This window comes from Megalopta genalis, chromosome 4 (assembly GCF_051020955.1).
Source record: "Megalopta genalis isolate 19385.01 chromosome 4, iyMegGena1_principal, whole genome shotgun sequence".
In the NCBI taxonomy this organism is placed as follows: Eukaryota; Metazoa; Arthropoda; class Insecta; order Hymenoptera; family Halictidae; genus Megalopta; species Megalopta genalis.
The window spans coordinates 50865-72156 of NC_135016.1; the positions used below are offsets into that span (position 1 = coordinate 50865).

General features: G+C 55.6%; 1 protein-coding gene across 1 annotated transcript; it reads left to right on the forward strand.

The window, feature by feature from the left end:
* Positions 1–11469: 11469 nt before the first annotated feature.
* Positions 11470–12524, forward strand: LOC117227934 (uncharacterized). The gene is made up of 2 exons (XM_076520998.1): positions 11470–11912; positions 12470–12524. Exons 1-2 carry the CDS (start codon positions 11470–11472, stop codon positions 12522–12524), a joined length of 498 nt encoding a protein of 165 aa, XP_076377113.1.
* The last annotated feature ends 8768 nt before the right edge of the window (positions 12525–21292 follow it).

The window sequence follows — 21292 nt, forward strand, 5'->3', positions numbered from 1 at the left end:
CAAAAACTCAAAGAAAACTCTATGACTCGGTGGTCGCTGGTCGTCAGGTCCTCGCGGACCTTCCAACCTCGCACCTTGTCGCAAATATCAGGTGTCGATAGTGTGACGTCGATGTATTACTGTCCACTAGGGCTGGAAAACGTCGGAGCGTTTCCAGCCTCGTTCAAGACAACCAAGCCATGGCTCACGATAAACTCTTCGAGTTTACGGCCTCTCACGTCCGTCTCCGCGCTGCCCCACTGGGCTGATTTTGTGTTAACGTCGGCAGAGATAATGACTCGGTTATGCTTAAGTGCGGAAAGAGCTCTCTCCAACCGCGCCAGACCTGATTCAACGTCATCGGACCATTGAAAGTACTGGCTGATCAGGAAGAAGCTCCCAAACGAACCCGAGATGCTGACACAGGACAAATGCGTGTCGCACAAGTTAGAGACTTTGACCACGGTTAGATCCGGGTTTCTGACCGCTATTGCAGCCATCACCGGATCGCCTGCCGTGATCAGCCTCGTTCTCAAGCCTAGCCCGGGCACAGTACCCCGCCAGCTATATGGCTCTTGTGCAAGCAACACATCTACCCCTCGCCTATGCATCTCAGTCCGGACTTCGTCGGTCACGTTTCGGGCCCGCTGCATGTTATGCTGCATGACCCGTATGACTCTCGAGCGTCGCCGGTCGTTTGTACTATCCATTCGAGATTCAAATTATTCATGTCTTATACGAGACATCTCCAAAACCAGCGCTTCCTGATAGGAGGCGCAGGCCGGGTCTCGCGACTTATGCTCAGATGGTCGCCCTCTGTCTTTACAGTTGGAGCAAACCGGAGGCTTGCTCTTCCTGTTACAGAGCGCATACCCGTGCCCTTTTTCGGCACAATGTCCGCAGACATCCTCTTTGAATTTGCAGCGCTTCGCCGTGTGCCCGAAACGCTGGCACTTATAGCATCGGGTGACCTGTATGAAGTCCCGCACACGACAGGAACTCCACCCGAGGTACACCCGGTCCCCTCTCTGCGCCAGCCGCCGACGAATCTGCGGACTGACGGCCACTACCCAGTTGGCTGTCTCCGGGGTCTTGCCAGCCATGCGACTGACCCGAACACCCGAAGGCACATCCTTCTGGGACGCCTCAGAGAGGTTTTGCCTCCAAAGACTGGAGGCAATTTCCTCCTTGCCCATCCCTTTCGGAATATCATAAATCAGGACCTCGGGGTCCCGTTTGCTAGGCAAGGAGACGGACAGTCCCGCACTCGCCAGCTTCTTATTCCCTACGAAGGCTTTTAGGTCTTCCTTGCGATCGGTTTCGACGACGATGCCACCGGAGTGGATGCGTCGAACCGATCTGACCCGGATCGTCTCCTTCGCAGGTTTTACGATCGACAGAACAGCTCTCTTAGTAGCAATGCCCTCCTACAGTTAGTGTCGTCGTTGTGAGTCTTAAGATGGGCTATGCCTGGGTCCTATGTGGACTATACTAGCCGCTCTCTCGACGCGTGCCGATGGTCTGGCTCTACCCTCGTTCGTTATCGTGACAGGGGAAGACAACGTGCGACTCCCGCTGCCACCTCGAGTCCAACCCAATCCAGGCACTCTTGACGGAGTAGTGTTAAAGTCAATTTATCTCCGCAAGAGGGGCTTCAGCCTGGCCCGAGGGGGCGAACCCCGAGGGGTCCGCCCAGCATGCCGTTCGAATGGCGGAGTGGACAAGTCCACGTCTGCCCGTCACTCAAGTCGGACACGGGACGACTCCAAAGCTAGTGCCGCCTGATAGGAAGCGCAAGCTGGGTCCCGCGACTTGTGTGCACTAGCCCACCCTCTGTCCTTGCAATTAGAGCAGACCGGAGGTTCACTCTTCTTGCTACAGAGCGTGAAGGTATGCCCCTTTTGGGAGCAGTGACCGCACACATCCTCCTTGAATTTACAACGCTTCGAGGTATGCCCGAAGCGTTGACAACGGTAGCACCGAAGCACCTGGACGAAATCCCGTACACGACAGGAGTTCCATCCAAGGTAAACTCGGCTACCCCTCTGCTTCAGCCGCTGAAGATTCTGCGGACTGACGGCAACGACCCAGTTGGCTGTCTCCGGGGTCTTGCCAGCCATCCCCCCCGTGTCCGCTACCTTGTCGTGGTGGGGGGGCTTCGTGCCCCAATGATCCTAAAGGCTGTGCCGGCGGGGATTTTATTCCCTGGCAGGTTCTACCTAGCCGGAGTGGCTTGAGGTGAGGGGCCAACTAAAGTCGGACACATACCGTAAACCTGTGGTCATGTTTTACAGGAACGGGGGTCTTGCCTTAACCGGCCGGACCGCGAGGATGACAACCTCTCTAAAAAATCCCTAGCCCCAAGCAGTGTTGCGCGGTGAAGAGGGCGTAGCTGGAGTTAGCGCCAGCTATGGTTGGTGGGTGCACCAATCGTTAGCGGACAACCCCGGGGTACCTGGCGACCCCCCGGGCGTATTAGCCTTCCCCGGGTATGGCGGCTCTACCCGGGGTGACCGCCTTTCCGACCACACTCGTGGGATGAACTATGGATTCTTCTTTTACAAAAACAACCGGGGAGGGGGGCAACGAGCGAGAGGGAGAGGCGTGCGAGCCAATCGTGCGCCTAGAACGATATGTAGAGCCGGTGTCGCGGAGGCATTCTGCCACACGCGGCGCAAAGAGGCCTGCGGAGGGCCTTGGCGACTGCGACGGGGGGGAGGAGTCGGACTTCTCCGTCTCCTCCCACCACTCGTCGCAGAGCGTCCCGGGCACCTTCACGAGGAAACGGGGCCGGCCACCGACGACCGGGCAATACGTTGGCCTCCAAGAGGCCAAACGTAGACAGGCTGAGGCTGAGAGAAGCCTCATAGCGGGCATTTTCGACCCGGTTGCCCCGGGGCCGAGGCCTGAGAGGACAAGCGACCCGCTTCCGGATGAAGTGGAGGTCGCTGCTGATTTCCGAGGCCGCCCGACGCGGGACGTTGCGGCGGCAGTTATGGAGTGCCTGGGCGATGTGGCCAGAATCTCCAATGCTGCGACGGGCCTGAAGGCCAGTGCGGTGCGGTCCCTCCGGACGGCGGCCCTGAGCAGCCGGGTGGGCGTTGCGGAGCTGGCAGTTCGGTCGGCTCCCAGCGCCACCCGGCTGTTGGAAGCCGAGAATGCTCAACTAAGAGAGCAGTTGGCGGAGTTGCGGGCGGAAGTCGCCCGACTCCGTCAAGCGGTGGAGGCGGGGCCGGCTGTTGCCGGGATGGCTCCGCCGCTGCCCCCTGATGGGGGCAAGGGGTTGCTGCCGGTTATCGGCGCTCGGGGGCCCCAGTCCCCTGGGCGAGGAGGGTCCTCGCCCCCACCCGCGGCTGTGCCAGCCGACTTGCTGGCACAGATCGGCTCCCTTATCGATGCCAAATTGGCATCGTTCAGAAGGGAGCTGGTCCCGCGGGTGCGAGGCCCGCGATCGGCGGCACCCGTGCCGCCCGCCCCACCCCTGCCGATGGACAGGAGGGGGGGGAAAGAAAAAGGGTGGCAGTGGGGGAGGGACTGTGGTCGCTAAGGCGACACAAATGCAGCCCGCCCCCACTGTTGCGCTGCCCTCCATCACACCTCCAACTGAGGTATGGTCAAAGGTAGTTGGCCGGAAGGCCAAAAAAGAAGGCAGATAAACCTGCGGCAGCTGCCAAGGCTGCTTTGACCCAGAAGGCGGCGAAGCGGGTGGCACCGGCTGCTCCCAAAAGGGCTCCCCTGCCGCCACGTCCGCCCCGCACGGCTGCCGTTACTCTAACGGTACCGGCCGGCGGGGCGATGAGTTACGCCGAGGCGATGGCCACTGCCAGGTCCAAAATAGACCTGGCAGAACTTGGCATCGCCTCGCTGAAGCCCAGGAGAGCGGTGACGGGGGCAATAATTTTAGAGGTCCCCTGAGCTGATGGAGCAGCCAAGGCCACTGCCCTGGCCTCTAAGATGGCTGACGCGCTGGCAGGGACCGGCGTGAAGGTCGCGCGCCCAATCAAAAAGGCCGACCTTAGGGTGCGCGGCCTGGTCGACTCGACCACGCCGGTGGAGGTCGCCGCAGCTGTCGCCCGTGTGGGAGGGTGCGACCGGGGGGATGTGAGGACTGGCGAAATCCGGTCTTCCCCCTCTGGTTTGGGCACCCTCTGGGTCCAGTACCCTGCTGCGGCCGCGCGCAAAGTTGCGGTCGCTGGCAAGCTGACAGTGGGCTGGACCCAGGCGACGGTGGAGGCCCTCAGCGCCCGCCCCTTGCAGTGCTACCGCTGCTTTGGCTTAGGCCACACAAGGCAGCGGTACACTGCGGCCGAGGATCGGTCCGGCTGCTGTTTTGGGTGCGGCAGTCAGGACCACAAGGTGGCTGGCTGCACTGAACAGCCAAAGTGCCCGCTTTGCGCGGGTGCTGGCAAGCCGGCCGGCCACCGCCTCGGCAGCCGGGCGTGCCCTGCCAGCGCGAGACGCGGCAGAGGAGGCAGGGGGAAGAGAACCACGACGGCCAAGGCGGCAGCCGCCGTGGCAGCTCCTAATAATAAAAAGGATTTGGCACCTAAGGATGCCACCATCGCGCCCGCGGGGGCGGTTGGGGCTGATAAAACCCCAGACGCCACCGCTCCCGCGGCGGCGATGGAGATAGAGGCACCGGAGTAATGGGGCCTACTGGCCCTATTATTCAGGCCAACCTGAACCACTCGGTTAGGGCACAAGACCTCTTTGTGCAATTCCTGGCCGAGCGGGGTGCCGGGATGGCCGTAGCGGCGGAGCCGTACCGGGTTCCCGACCATCCACATTGGATGGGGGACTTGGACGGCTCCGCCGTTATAATATGGGCAGGCCGGCCGGGGTCCCCGGCGTGCTCCGTTATCGAGCGCGGCCGGGGATACCTGGCCGTTGACTGGGGCGGCACCGTGGTTGTGGCGATCTACGCACCTCCGAGGTGGTCCCTCGAGGAGTTTGAACAGTACCTGGACGTGGTGGGGAGATGCGTCTCTCGCTGCCAGCCACGTCCGGTGCTGGTCCTGGGGGACTTCAACGCCAAGTCTTCAGCTTGGCGTTCCCCCAGGACGGACCCGAGGGGCCGGGAGGTGCTTGATTGGGCGGCGGGACTCGGGCTCTGTCTCCTAAACACGGGCTCGGTCCATACGTGCGTGCGGTATAACGGGGGGTCCATCGTTGACCTGTCATGGGCAACGCCCCCGGCCGTGCGCCGTATTACGGGGTGGAGGGTGGCGGAGGAGGTCGAGACGCTGTCCGACCACAGGTACATTGTTCTCGGCCTCTCCGCCGCCCCATCGACGCCCCGACGTCGCCCCGCTGATGAGGGATCGCCTCAGCCGCGGTGGGCGCTGAAGCGCCTCGACCAGGACGCTCTGATGGCGGCAGCCCACGTCGTGGCCTGGCCGGCGACTCCGGCCGGGCCAGTCGACGGGACAAGGGAGGCCCATTGGTTCCGGGGCGCAATGACGTCGATTTGCGACGTCGCCATGCCCCGGGCCAGGGTCTTCCCGAGGAAGGCGGTGTACTGGTGGTCGCGCGCGATAGCGGATTTACGCACAGAGTGCGTCCGCGCGCGACGCCAGTACGCCCGCGCCCGTCGACGTCGACGTTCCGACGTGGAGCTGGCTATCCAGCTGTATGGGCGATACAGGGAGAAGGTGGTCGCCCTGCAGCTGGCAATCAGGCAGGCGAACAGCCAGGCCTGGCGCGACTTTCTCGGGTCTCTGAACCGAGATCCGTGGGGGCGCCCATACAAAATGGCGATGGGACGTTTGCGTTCCTGGGCGCCCCCTCTGACGGAAAGCCTGGATCCGGGGATGCTCGGACGGGTCGTGGTCGCGTTATTCCCCGTCAGCGGGGAGGCGTCCCGGCCCGTCCCTCAGCTAGAGGGACATGAGTGGTCCCCGGATCTGGAGGTCGCGCCGGAGGAAATGGCCGGGGTAGTCAAATGGCTTCGGGGCAAGAATACTGCCCCGGGGCCGGACGGTATCCCCGGCCGGGTCTGGTTGCTTGCCATGAGCGTCCTGGGCGGGAGGCTCAGAAGCCTCTTCTCCGGGCTCCTGAGGTCCGGGGTGTTCCCGGACCTCTGGAGGAGAAGTCGGATGGTCCTCTTAAGGAAGGATGGGAGGCCTGCGGATTCTCCCTCCGCGTACCGGCCCATTTGCCTCCTGGACGAGGTGGGCAAGATCTTTGAAAAGATCATTGCTGCCCGCCTCACCAGGCACCTGTCCCGCGTCGGCCCCGATCTGGCGGACTGCCAGTTCGGCTTCCGGGAGGGGCGATCGACGGTCGACGCAATCGACCGTCTAAAGTCCCTCTCGGACAATGCCGTGGCACGGGGCGGGGTGTGCTTGGCGGTGTCGATCGACATCGTCAACGCGTTTAACACCCTGCCCTGGTCCGCCATTAGGGAGGCCCTGGTTGAACACCAGGTGCCTCCCTATCTGAGGCGGGTGATCGGGGCCTACCTGCGGGACAGGTGGGTGGAATACCCGGGCCGGTACGGGACGATACGGAGGGAAGTGGACTGCGGGGTCCCACAGGGGTCCGTGTTAGGACCACTCCTGTGGGACCTGGGATATAACGCAGTCCTGGAGAAGGCCTCCCTGCCCGACGGTGCCACCCTTGTCTGCTATGCGGACGACACGTTGGTGGTCACCGTCGGGGACACCTTCGAGAGGACCAACCGACGAGCGGAGGTTGCGGTGGCAGCCGTCGTCGCGAAGATCCACGATCTGGGGCTGAAGATGGCCCCGGAGAAGGCCGAGGCCGTCTGGTTTGGACGGCCTCGGTCGCGGCCACCGGCCGGATCGTGGATCTGGGTTGGAGGAGCCTGCGTCGAGGTGAAGTCCGAGATCAAATATCTCGGACTGATCCTCGACAGCCACTGGAGATTCGGGGCGCATTTCGGCCGCCTCGTCCCCCGGGTTGAGAGGGCGGCGGCCTCGCTCGGCCGCCTGTTGCCCAATCTCGGGGGACCGGATAACATGGTGCGTCGCCTATACCTAGGCGTGGTGCGGTCCATGGCCTTGTACGGCGCCCCGATCTGGGCGCCGTCCGCGAGGGCAAGCCGGCGCATCACTTTGTTGTTGCGCCGGCTTCAGAGGCAAATGGCCCTTCGCCTCATACGGGGTTACCGCACCACGTCTACCGTGGCGGCGCTTGCTCTGGCGGGAGAAATTCCCTTCGAGCTGCAGGCGGCGATGCGCGCCTATGTTTATAGGCGCATATGCGTCGCTGGCCGGGCTCGGGGGGACCCGCCGGAGCAGGAGGCGGTCCAGTGCTTCGAGCTCAAGGCTCGGGGACTTGCGCTCGCCAGATGGCATGCGGAGCTTTGTTCCCATGCCGGCGAGCGCGTCCCTGAGGCTCTCCTGCCGCACTTCACCTCGTGGCGGGAGAGGCGGTTTGGCAGGCTCACCTACCGTGCGACGCAGGTGTTCACCGGGCATGGCTGCTTCGGTGTGTACCTGTGTCGCATCGGTCGGGAAGCGACGACGGTGTGCCACCACTGTGGCGCGGAGGAGGACTCGGCGCAGCATACACTGGAGGTATGCCCCGCCTTTTCAGTGCTGCGACGAGTCCTAAGACGGGAACATGGTCGCGACCTCGCTCTCTCCAGCTTAGTTGGGGCCATGCTGGAGAGCCCAAGAAAATGGGCGGCGGCCATCACCTTCTGCGAAGAGGTGATGCTGCAGAAGGAGGCTGCCGAGCGGGGTCGCCGTGAGCGTGGGGTGCGGCGTGTGCGCCCACGCCTAGAGCCCCCCCCCCGAGCAGATGAGAATAGGTGGGCGGCGGGTGTACCAGATTACTGGTTTAATTGCCCGCCGCCCGCCCCCCCCCCAACTGAAGCTGTCCTCCCCATATTGGGAGGACGAGGCGGTGTGGGGTGCGGTCCCCCGCACCGCCGAAGCAAGATGATTCATGGGGGGAGTACAAATCTCCCCCCCGGGACGCGGCCGGCCACCGCCATTCCATCCTGGTGGCCGGCCAGGCGAGGGGGAGCCGCGGTTGTGTTCTGTACGAGTTCCCGTGGCTCCCCCGCTACTCGCCAGCGCCCTAGGCCGCCGTGGGGGGTTTTAGCGGGTCAAAACCCGCACTACCCCCGTCCCGGCCCCCTCCCCCCCGGGCGGGGCGGGGGTGTCTGGCCAGCAGATTTCTCGGACTTTACTCGGATCGCCTCCTTCGCTGGTTTAATGAGGGACAGAACAGTAACCTTCGTAACTTCGCTGCTCTGTCCTTTTTCCTTCGGCGGGAAGATTTTTACCACATGCTGCGATTGTGGCCGTCTCCCCGCTTCCGGAGAAGCTCCTTTGCAGTCGACTTTGTTCACATGGGCGTAAGTCGACTGCGCGGCGTTGCAGGCCGTCTTCGGGAGAGTTCCCTTGGACGGCCCAGGTCGCATCGCACTCATTACGGCAGGACGCGCTTTTAGGTCCGCCCTGACCGCGGCGAGTTGCCCTTCGACGAAGCTATTCCGTTGAATAAGCTCCTGAACCAACTCGTTGAGTGCCTCAACCTCGGCGAGTATCTTTGACCCGGACTCCTTATTGACTTTCGACTCAGGACGAAAGCAAAAGGTCCGTATTTCGGACACTCGCCTAAAGGCTTCGTCTCTTACGAGATCGAGAGGCCGTACCTTTTGCCCGGAGAACGTCCCCTTCGGTCTCCTGGCCCGGTTTACTGCGGCCTTGCCGGTGGGTGCGCCCGGCTTGGCTCGCTTCGACTTTTTGGTGACGGTTTGCCAACCGTCACCTTTAGGGTCCTCGACACGCTCGGGTGCCGACTGCACCTTCACGAGTGACGTGTCTCCGACTCGTTCGATTACTACCACGTTACCGGTGTCCGGCGTACCTTCTACCGTGGGCTCGGTTTTCACCGAGACCGCTCGCGTGGGAGTCACACATCTTTGCAAGATCACACGAGGACTGGCGATATTAATCACCTTCCCGGATCTTGTCTTTCTCACAGACGCGGGGGGACTGACAGCTGCATTTGCAGTTCCCGCGTCTGCGGCGACGGCTTCACTCCGAGTAGGAGCTGGACCCGTCGTCTTTGAACGCTTGGTTGTTTTTGTTTGTTTTTCATTTTCGTTAAGACCCATAATATGTCTTGGTCTTTCATCCAGTGCGCTCCCCGTCCACCACCGACCCGCACAATTTGGAACCCGCCAAAGGCTGAGTTAGGGCTACGCACCGGATCTAGTCTGCTGGCTGGGTCGGTTTCCTTACCCAGCCCGCGTCCTCGCCCAGCAGAACGCACTTGCCGAAGCGTGTGGTCGTTCCAAGCCGATTGACTGGACCAGGGCTGCTTTTCTCGTCCTGCCGCCCATCTAGCCGAAGCAGAGGCCAAAGGTACGTGTTGGGGACGTCTCACCCGCAGGAGAGGGCCCCCTCAGATCCCAGGATCCTCTTTTCCGACGACAAGGGTCGCCACGCACGGCAAACACGTGGGAGACAGCAGTCGGAGAGGCTGCCTCTTCCTCTCCACCACACTTCGTTCAGTTCGCTGCGTATTTAAGAACACGAGCTATCCAGCGGTACCTTTTTCGTGGAGGCTCAAGTGTGGCTAGGGCACGTTTGCCCCTTGCGGCCTGGGTTGCCCAGGGGATTGATTGCATCCCATGTATTCCTGAGCCCAGCGGAGTGTTGTCTAGTGGCGTGTTCCGCCCACGAAAAACGGTCTGAAAAACCGTTTAACGTAAACTGGGGAACTGATGCCACGAGTGACAACAGTTCCCCAGTCGGAAGTCATACAGCACATACAGTGCTGTACAAAGAACACGCCACAGCCCGTATGCTAAATCAGGGCCTCGCCATTATGCGAAGTACTACATGTACGACGCACTGACGGTCTCTAATGCCTTCATCGCCGATACACCCATCGACTCGGCCGATCAACCCTCCTACGCGAGGGCTAGTTCGGGGGTTATCTCCCGCCCTGGGTGGCCACAGACCGCCACCGCCATGCCCTCCTACAGGGACAAATGAAGGAGCTACGGGCGGAAGTAGCCCGGCTACTTCAGGCGGTGGAGGGGAGGCCGGCTACTGTCGCGTTGCCCCCGCCGCTGTTCCTCAGGGAGGATGTGGTGCCGCCATCGGTCGCTGGTAACCAAGCGCCTCAATGCTTGGGACGAGGAAAATCCTTGCCCCCACTTGCGACGGTGCCAGCGGATCTGCTGGCACAGTTTGGGGCTCTAATCGATGCCAAATTGGCATCGTTTAGAAAAGAGATTGTGACGTGGGTGCAGGGCACGCGACCGGCGGCATCCATACCATCTGTCCCCCCTCCGCCTAAGGACGGGGAGGGGCGGCAGAAAAGAAAGAAAAAAAAGAAGGGGAAATCTGGGGTCGCTGGGGCAGCCCAGCCGGTGCCCTCTACCCGAGCCACCCCAAGCGCTTTGCCGCTTTCCGCCACGCCTACAAACCAGGAGGCGTGGTCGAGGGTGGTTGGCCGAAAGGCCAAAAAGGCAACTGCTGCGGTTGAATCTGCAGCGGCCGTCAGGGCCTCAATGACCGGGAAGAGGGCGGGGTGGGTGGCCCCGGCGCCCCCGAAAAAGGCTCTCCTGCCTCCGCGTCATCCCCGTACAGCCTCGGTGACCATCACGGTCCCGGCTGGCGGGGCTATGACTTATGCGCAGGCGATGGCCACCGCGAGGTCGAAGGTCGACCTTGCGGAGGTTGGCATCGCCTCGCTAAGGCCGCGGAGGGCGGTGACTGGTGCAATCATCCTGGAAGTTCCAGGCGCTGATGGTGCTGCTAAGGCCACTGCCCTCACCACGAAAGTGGCCGACGCACTAGCGGGAACCGGCGTGAAAGTCGCGCGCCCTGTCAAAAAGACCGATTTGAGGGTGCGCGGCCTGGTCGATTCGACCACGCCGGCGGAGGTTGCTGCGGCCGTCGCCCGTGTTGGAGGGTGCTCTGAGGGGGATGTGAGGACCAGCGAAATCCGGTATTCCCCCTCAGGACTGGGCACCATCTGGGTCCAGTGCCCTGCTGCGGCCGCTCGTAAAGTTGCGGTCGCAGGGGGGTTGACTGTGGGCTGGACCCTGGCGACGGTTGAGGCCCTCAGCGCCCGGCCCCTGCAGTGCTACCGCTGCCTTGGTGTTGGTCACACCAGGGAGCGGTGCACTGCCGCCGAGGACAGGACCGGCTGCTGCTATGGATGCGGCAGCCGGGACCATAAGGTGGCTAGCTGTTCAGCTGCTCCCAATTGCACGATTTGTGCGAACGCGGGCAGGCCGGCTGGCCACCGCCTCGGCAGCCGGGCGTGTCCCGCCGGTGCGAAGAGAGGCAGGGGAGGCGGCAAAAAGCCGCATAATAAATATAGTAAGACCAAGGAGAAGAAAGTCACGGTGGCCAAGGCGGCGACCACCGTAGCTAACAAAGAGAATATGGCATCACTTGATGCCACCGTCGCGCCCGCGGGGGCGGATGGAGCAAATACAGCTCCAGACGCCACCGCTCCCGCGGCCGCGATGGACATCGAAGTGGGCGTATAATGGGGCCTAGTGGCCTCATAATACAGGCCAACCTGAACCACTCGGCCAGAGCACAAGACCTACTTGTGCAATACCTGGTCGAGCGGGGTACCGGGTTGGCCGTATTGACGGAGCCATACAGGGTCCCCGACCATCCTCATTGGATGGTGGACACGAGTGGCTCCGCCGCCATATACTGGGTAGGTAGACCGGGATCCCCGGCATGCTCGGTCATCGAGCGCGGCTGGGGATTCCTGACTGTTGATTGGGGCGGCACCGCGGTTGTGGCAATCTATGCGCCCCCTAGACGGTCCCTTGAAGAGTTCGAACGGAGCCTGGACGGGGTAGGAAGATGCGTCTCCCGCTGCCTGCCCCGTCAGATGCTGGTCCTGGGGGACTTCAATGCCAAGGCTACGGCCTGGGGGTCCCCCGGGACGGACACGAGGGGCCGGGAGGTGCTAGAGTGGGCGGCGGGACTTGAGCTTCGTCTCCTAAACACGGGCTCGGTCCATACATGCGTGCGGCATAACGGGGGCTCTATTGTTGACCTCACGTGGGCAACAGCCCCGGCCGCGCGCCGTATTACGGGGTGGAGGGTGGCGGAGGAGGTCGAGACATTGTCTGACCACAGATATATTGTTCTCGGCCTCTCCGCTGCCGCATCGACACCCCGACGTCGCCCCGCCAATGAGGGTTCGCCTCAGCCGCGGTGGGCGCTGAAGCGTTTCGACCAGGACACTCTGATGGCTGCAGTCCACATCGTGGCCTGGCCAGGTACACCGGCTGGATCCGTCGACGGGACAGGGGAGGCTCGTTGGTTCCGGGGCGCCATGACGTCGATTTGCGACGTCGCCATGCCCCGGGCCAAGGTCTTCCCGAGGAAGGCGGTGTACTGGTGGTCGCGCGCCATAGCGGATTTACGCACTGAGTGCGTTCGCGCGCGCGACGCCAGTACGCCCGCGCCCGTCGACGACGAAGAGGAGACGACGTGCTGGCTGCGCAGCTATATGGGCGATACAGGGAGAAGGTGATCGCCCTGCAGCTGATCATCAGGCGGACAAAAGAGCAGGCCTAGCGCGACTTCCTCGGCTCTCTGAGTCGAGATCCGTGGGGGCGCCCATACAAGATGGCAATGGGACGATTACGTCCTTGGGCGCCCCCCGTGACGGAGAGCCTGGATCCGGGGATGCTCAGACGGGTCGTGGGCGCCTTATTCCCTACTAGTGGGGAGGCGTCCCGGCCAGAGGAAATGGCCGGGGTCGTCAAATGGCTCCTGGGCAAGAATACTGCCCCGGGGCCGGACGGTATCCCCGGTCGGGTCTGGCTGCTCGCCATGGGCGTCCTGGGCGAGTGGCTCAAGGAGCTTTTTAACAGGCTCCTGAGGTCGGGGATTTTCCCCGATCTCTGGAAGGTAGGTCGGATGGTCCGCTTAAGGAAGCCTACGGATTCTCCCTCCGCGTACAGGCCCATTTGTCTCCTGGATGAGGTGGGCAAGATCTTCGAAAAGATTATTGTTGCTCGCCTCTCCAGGCACCTGTCCCGGGACGGCCCCGATCTGGCGGACTGCCATTTCGGCTTCTGGGAGGGACGATCGACGGTCGATGCAATCGACCGTCTCAAGTCCCTCTCGGAGGATGCCGTGGCAAGGGGATGGGTGTGCATGGCGGTATCGATTGATATCGTCAATGCATTCAACACCCTGCCCTGGTCCGCCATTAGGGAGGCCCTGGTAGAACACCAGGTGCCTCCCTATTTAAGGCGGGTGATTGGGGCCTACCTGCGGGGCAGGTGGGTAGAATACCCGGGCCGGCACGGGATGATTTGGAGGGAGGTGGACCGCGGGGTCCCGCAGGGGTCCGTCTTAGGACCTCTCCTGTGGGGCCTGGGATACAACGCGGTCCTGGAGAAGGCCTCCCTGCCCGACGGTGCCACCATCGTCTGCTACGCGGACGACACGTTGGTGGTCGCCGTCGGGGACACCTTCGAGAGGACCATCCGACGAGCGGAGGATGCGGTGGCTGCCGTCGTCGCGAGGATCCACGATCTGGGGCTGACAATAGCCCCGGAGACGGCCGTCCGTGAAACCAGACGGCCTCTGTCCCGGCCACCGGCCAGATCGTGGATCCGAGTGGGAGAAGCCTGCGTCGAGGTGAAGTCCAAGATGAAGTATCTTGGACTGATCCTCGACAGCCACTGGAGCTTCGATGCGCACCTTGACCGCCTTGTCCCCCGAGTGGATGGTGTGGCGGTCTCGTTAGGCCGCCTATTACCCAACCTCGGGGGGCCAGGGGATTGGGTGCGCCGTCTGTACTTGGGCGTGGTGCGGTCCATGGCTTTGTATGGCGCTCCAATTTGGGCGCCAGCTGTGATGGCCAGCCGGCGCAGGGTTTTATTACTGCGCCGGATGCAAAGGCGGATGGCCATCCGTCATATTACAGGTTACCGCACCACGTCTACCGTGGCGGCGCTTGCTCTGGCGGGAGAAATTCCCTTCGAGCTTCAGGCGGCGATGCGCGCCTATATTTATAGGCTTATACGCGTCGCTGCCGGGGCTCGGGGGGACCAGCCGGAGCGAGAGACGGTCGAGGCGTACGAGCTCCGGGCCCGGCGACTAGCGCTTGTCAAATGGCGTGCGGAACTCTGTTCTCACGCCGGCGAGCGGGTCGCCGGGGCCCTCCTGTCACACTTTACCTCGTGGCGGGAGAGGCGGCATGGCAAGCTCACCTACCGGGCGACGCAGGTATTCACTGGGCATGGCAGCTTCGGTGTTTATCTGTGTCGCATCGGTAGGGAAGCGACGACGGTGTGCCACCACTGTGACGCAGAGGAGGACTCGGCGCAGCATACGCTGGAGGAATGCCCCACCTTTTCAGCGCTGCGCCGGGTCCTAAAACGGGAAGTCGGTCATGACCTCGCTCTCTCCAGCTTAGTTGGGGCCATGCTGGTGAGCCCTAGAAAATGGGCGGCAGCAATTTCCTTCTGCGAAGGAGGCTACCGGGCGGGGTCGTGATCGGGACCGACTAGCACGGTCGCCGTGGGGGTTTTAGCGGGTCAAATCCCGCACTACCCCCGCTCCACTCCCCCGGGCGGGGCGGGTGTGTCTGGTCAGCAGATTTACCCCTCGTAAAAAAAAAGAGATGGGACGCGAGAGCTCTCCGGAGATGACTGGTCTCGTAGGAGGCTGGAACAAGAGAGAGCGGACAGACCGCACTCCGGGGCCTTGTTGGTCAACTGAGCTCCGGGAGAGTGGTGAGGAGGCAGTAGAGTGGGGCGCTCGCTGGGCGGAAGAGTAGAAATGTCGCGGAGATGCGGGTGACGCAAGTACTGGCAGCGCGTAGCGCGGTGCTTTCTGATTGGGATGATGGGTGGAGATATGAAGGGCGCATACAGTGTCGGTAAGTGGGACATCATGAGACGAATCTAATGGTTAGCGCATGATGGTAAGGTCGGTGAGTATTAGCAATCGGTGATACAGAGTTATGTATTTACTAGTATGTGGTGTAGGCATATGTTCTGCGGGTAGGGGAATGGAGTATAGCATAGGAGAATGATGTATAGCTTATGATCTAAGTAGGAACGGAATATGTCTTATAATCTATTCGCAACACGTCGACGGACGTGACAGTCCCGCGAGGCTGTGGTGCCGCGTGCTGGAACAACCAGATTCCTTCCATAAGGAGAAATGTCGGTTTTAACAGCTCCGTCGACACGGTGCGTGAAACTCCATTGACATCGATAGTGTTCACGCGCTCTGAAATGCGCTTAACCACTTTATGCGGTCCGGAATACGGTGGTTCCAACGCTCTTCTAGTCATGTGACGTAGAACACGTGTGCACATGAATTTAGATCTTCGCAAACAAATGCAAATTTGAATTGATTGCGTACGACGGGCGCACAGTGGTACGAAAGCTGGAAATCATGGTCAAGATCCAAAAAATCGAAGTTGTCGTTGGGGAGATTTTGACTTGCGGATTGATTAGTTTAATGATGCGTCCGTGTGTTGGGAAAAACGAAATGACCCATACTTTTATACCTGAATGGCAATTACACTTCAAATTTCGAGTTTTTCGGACAGTCATTACTCGTGAGCGAGAGCGACAGTACGAAGTGAATAGTTTAAAGTGTGTATGCTTTTGTGGAACTGTTTTTTTTTCAGTTGTGTAAAATGGATATTGTTCTTGGTTGTAAGTACAACATTTTGTATCGCTAACATCTCACGAATTGTTAACTATTACATTAGTAAATAGATACATTGTAAATTCAAACTATAAGAGCAAATGGAATGCATTTACTGTAAAGTTATAGTCGATACTTTTGCGACCTATGAGGGCCTGCTTTCAAATTTACAGGAGCCATAGTTCATAGTTTCATCTAGCTGCACTTAAAAAATTGGCTGCATCACATTGCACTTTTTTCAGTTATTTTTGTGAGTCAACGTACGGGAAACTGTGTCGTGAGAGTATCTAAGACAGAATAACTTTCTAAAAATCGTGTCAAATTGCTTACATTGTTTTGAAATGTTAGACAAAACACTTTATTAGGCAATGTCGAAAATTATTTTTAAAAAAAATGAAATTTGTTACATTGAAAAAAATGTTTCAATTTTTGGTTTTCTATTTTTAGGATCTCGTGACAGTCAATACTGTCTAATTAGGAAAGAAGTGTTACTTATTATTAAAGAAAACTCAAATAATGACAATAATTCAATAATAGAATATTTGAAGCAAAAAATATTGCAGTAAGAAGGATTTGTGGTCGACATGAACGATGATGTGACACAAGCCATGAAAAAATTATGTTCTGCCTTGAGATGCAAATGGAAGAACGTACACCGGGTAGAACAAAGATTTTTCTCAAAATTTGAGAAATGGCTGGCAGAATCGGTAGTTTTTTGAGTGCCCTCCGCTTGGGTTAGCAATAAAGTCAAAAATTTAAGCGGTCGTCCTCCTTCCAACTTCGACGATTCGAGTGACCGAACGAAAAGACGGAGAACGGAAACAATTCGTTCAAACAGTAATTCCCAAATGTTGGTCCCAAAAATGAGCCTCCGAGCAGAAGGAAATTTGAGTGCGTCAAAAATCGATAAGGTGATAAGTAAAATCGTTGAAATTGAAAAAGAAAACACTCTTTCCGGTGATGCTGCATTAGCGATGATTATTCAGAATAAGCTCTCTAAGAGTCAATATTTAGGAATGCGAGCAGTAAGCCGGGAAAATAATTGTTCGCTATATATATAGCGCATATGACAAAATTTTAGAATCAAAAAATAAATGTTACCCCGAAAAGTCTGACATTTTGGTAAACGAATTTTGCACGGGAGTGAAGCTACAGGCCATACTTGATCACACTGTGCAACGAATATTGCTTGTGCAAAGCAGCGTTGTTTCTACATTAACTCCGCAACAATTACGGAATATATCTAAGTGCAGTTCATCATACATTGTACGAGGTCAATACCCTATCCTCCAGCACACATTTCTGTGTATGAAGTGGATTTTGTAACTAAATGGGCGAGTTTCTTATTTTGATAATATTCTTCATATTTCTCTAACAAACATACCCCTTACATCCTTTAACGCGATTATTATTTATTAAATTATCTTTGCGAATAGTTCGTTGAATTGTGTTCGGACACGGAATTATTTAAATTAAAATATCATTCACGTACTTTGTTAACCTTCACTGTGCACCTTGCTTAAAAATTTCATATGTTACACACGAGGTGTCATGTACACCAGAAAATTAAAGCGGCTGTTACGGTTAAATTACTTATTATTACCGATTCGAAAAATTAGTAACTATTGTTCAGACATTCTGAAATAAGGATGAATATTGTTTTTCTTTAAATTATCACTGTAACGTAGTAAAATAAAATTCGGAAGTTCACGCTCCGTGACTTGTTCATTGATTCGAACGCAGCACGGAGCCCCCCATCTTCTATCGCACTCCGCGGCCGAAGCACGTTCCGCTCGATTGATCGACCACGTTGTAATTCGCGCCCTCGCCTCTCATTGGTCAGTGTTTTTCGTTAATAACTCGTAAACAAAGTCGCAGATTACATTTTCGCAAAGGAAAGAGTTGCTTAAAATGACCTCAGCTACCCCTCATTTTCGACATATGATTATTTCATCTTCAATTCTTCCAATTGCAATGATAAATATATTAGGAGATTCCGCAAGGATTTTTCACGAAAATCTAGCAAAGTTAGAACAATGGAGGACGTTTCCAATCCGCTATTAATAAATTCTGACCCACACATCTCGACCGTCAAAAAGCTACCCAAAAAGAAAATGATGAATTTATATAAAGAGGCCATAAACTTATTAATCTTAAGAAAAAACGAGAGAACTGTATACAGGACCTTTGGCTTCGTAGCCAATCGACCTTCCCGCATAGCCACGGAACCTTCCTCATTTCCCAATCCTTTAACAACCCATCCGCCATTTTGTTTTTGGAATTTTTATGATTCGTAATCAGCGACCATGAAAACCCTTATATACAAATTTTCAAATAAATCCGTTACTATCTCTTATTTTGACCATGATGTCGAGCTTTTATACCACTGTGGGGCATAGGGCGGACAAAGCGCATGTATTTCTTGAATTGCAAGCGCTGTAGCACAACCCGAAGGTGGTTCATGTGCTTCTCTTCAGAGGTCGATGCAATCAAAATATCATTGATATATGTAAATACAAAATCCAGATCTCCAAGAACCCTGTTAAGGAAGCGCTGAACTAAGGAAGCTGAGACTGGCTGGCATTCTTAAGGCCGAGTATCATGAAAAGAAATTCGAATAGCCTAAACGACGTTATCACAGCCGTCTTCTCAACATTTTCCGGAGCCATCGGTATTTGGTTGTACGCTGTGTGTAAAGCTAACGAAAGAAAAATACGTTTCCCCGTGAAGATTTGTCGAAAAATCATGAACATGCGGCGTAGGATACCTGTCAGGAATTGTTTACTTATTTAGTCCTCTGTAATCGCCGCAAATGCGCCAGGTACTGTTCTTCTTCAGGGCCATGTGAATGGGAGTTGCCCAAGGACTTGAGGAAGGACGGTATATGCCTGCTTCGACTATTGCTTTGAATTCGCTTTTCACCGCGCGGAGCTTCTCGGATTCAAGCGACGAACCCTATTAGAAAACGGGGGACCGGGTCCAATACCGTGGGAGTATTGTTCGCATCGGCCTGCATGACGCCACATGATAAAACCAAACACACTAAATGGCCGCGAAGACTAACGCCGCTACAAAATGGCCGTTACGAAAATGGCTGATGCAATACGCGTTAGGGTGCAAAACCGGCCACGCGGACAATACCCCTGGGCAGAACTCCCGGCAGCGTGCTTACGAATACGAATGGAGAAGAAGGCGCCGGTGACGTTGGTTTCACGCAAACAGCCTCCTCGATGAAACAGCGAGAGCTCCGAGCAACAGGAACGACGTCCACGAAGACAACGGTGCACGCCATGTGCACTACCAGGGACGGCTGCCGGCCAATTCCTCGGCGAGAGAAGCTGCGTCGCGCTAAGAATACCAAGAGGGAAATGGCCACAGCTTCGGAAGACTCGATAAACGTCCACAACCAGGCTTCCAAGAGTCCTCAAGCGTTATATCTAAAATCCGCCTCAAGTCGCCACGCCGTCTGGTTGCGGACTTTCTTTCCACGCCTGTTCCTTCAGGCGTCCCTGGTTGCGTCTGATAGGGGTTGTCTCCTTTTTGGTACGGTTGCCGGTCCGGTTGTTGCCGGCTTGGTTGGTACCGGTTTTTCTTAATGCCGACTGCGTCGGCACCGATCTTGTGGACGTTCTTCGCTTCGGCAGTCTCGGCCGTGTTTTGTCACAGTCCACCTGAATCTAGGAGACGATCCTTCTTTCCCGGTCGGAGTTTAATTTGTATGTTCGCATCGGCTCTCGTTGCGGTGTTTTTGCGACCACGGAGTCGGTGGGGTATAATGACCTAGTCTTGGGCGCGTTGGTTTGCGGACGCCGTCGGCGCCCGCCACAAATGCTGACCTGACATCATTGCGGAGATGCGACGCAATCGAGTTTCCAGTCCGGTGCTCGGTATTGTGTCGCTCGCCGGCCGTAATCTTCCTGGAGGTCAGCTCTCTCTTTGTTGACAAAAAATCACTTCACCCAAAGAAAGTTACTGCTTGGTGTGGATTTTGGTCGAAAAGCGTAATTGGTCTATTCTTTTACGAAAACGAGAATGAAGATACAGTTACAGTGAATGGTACACATTATTATGAAATGATTGTTTATTATTGATGACTGAAATTAGATGGATTCGACATAAGCAATGTTTATTTTCAACATGGTGGAGCCACGCCACACACAATGTGTGAAAACATCACTTTATTGCGATCGGAATTCAATGATCAATTAATTTCAAGACATGGTGACGTGAATTTGCCACCTCGTTCGTGTGACTTGTCCCTATTGGACTTTCTTCTTATTCTTTCTTTTTAAGCGAAGTTTATGCCAACAGTTCAGCAACAATTCATGACCAAAACATAACAGTAGAAATTAAATTGGCGAATTAAACGAGCAAATATGCCAAAATGTCATCGTAAATTTTAATATTTGAACTGATGTTTATAAATGTAATTGTGGTAGTATTTGACAGATACTAAATGTATAAACCAATTTAACAAATCGTAACGTAAAATACATTTTGTACAATAAAAGAACTTACGTGACAGAATTTACGTAAACTACATGAAATTTCTCAAATGTAAATTACAGTATTTAAAGCTTACGACACGAAAGGAAGGATCATGTTAGTAAACAAAATAATAGCGCATTTACAAAATCCACATATAAATTTATTTTAGAAACACAGTTTACATTAAAATTAGTAATTAGTATAACTGCCTTTATTCGCAATGACTTCAATTATTCAGTTTGGTAATGATTTGAATAGTTTTTTTTATTGTCTCTTGGAATAAATTGTCCCATTGTTTCACGATGAATTCTTTTAATTCGCGAATATTAATATATTGTCTTGCATTCTTGTATACGGCACGTGATAATTCACCCCAACAATTCTCGATTATGTTTAAGTCTGGAGAGCGGGTAGGCCGTGGCAAAACTGCAATATTTTAATTCGTAAAATATGCTTTTACAATTTTAACTTGATACACGGCAGCATTGTCATGCTCAAAGATAAGATTTTCTTTTATGATCCTATCTGCATGTTTGTGTATTTGTTCAGATATTAAATCTATATACATTTTACTGTTCATTTTGTCATTAATGAACTTTATATCAGTTTTGCCTCTGTAACCAATTCCGACCCAAATCATTATTCCACCACCGCACATTTGTCGTCGTTGTCTCACAATTTCTTCTTTTCGAATGTCATAGTAATAATATGCAAACCCGTCATGACCATCTAGATTGAATCTTTTTCTGTCCGTAAATAAAATTCTTCTCCATTTTCTTCAGAACTCTTTTTCTTCCTATAATTTTCCGGGTCTTTTAACAAATTATGTATAACTTCCCTGCTGAAATTTGAGAAACATTCAAATTACCACCCTTGTATTCAATTATTTCTTTAGAGAAATAATATAGTGAGATTAGTCTTACTGTATCACTTAATTTATTTCCCCGACCCATATTGTCGCTTGATTGTGTATTCTGTAGCACTGATTAATACCTGATCAAAAGCTCACAAGCTCCTGACTAATGGCAACAGAATGTTCAAGTGTGCCATTATGTCGCCCCTTGTGTTTACACGTTATTTCGGCGAACTACGAATATCAGTGAGAACGATCGTATTTACTAATATGTTCCTTCCTTTCGTATCTTGAGCTTTAAATACTATAATTTACATTTGAGAAA

Excerpts from the sequence above, each read along its gene's own strand:
- LOC117227934 (XM_076520998.1), top strand. The coding sequence starts at position 11,470 with ATGGGGCCTAGTGGCCTCATAATACAGGCCAACCTGAACCACTCGGCC. Across the intron at positions 11,913-12,469 it reads AGGGGCCGGGAGGTGCTAGA|GGAGAAGGTGATCGCCCTGC; the intron begins GTGGGCGGCGGG and ends TGGGCGATACAG.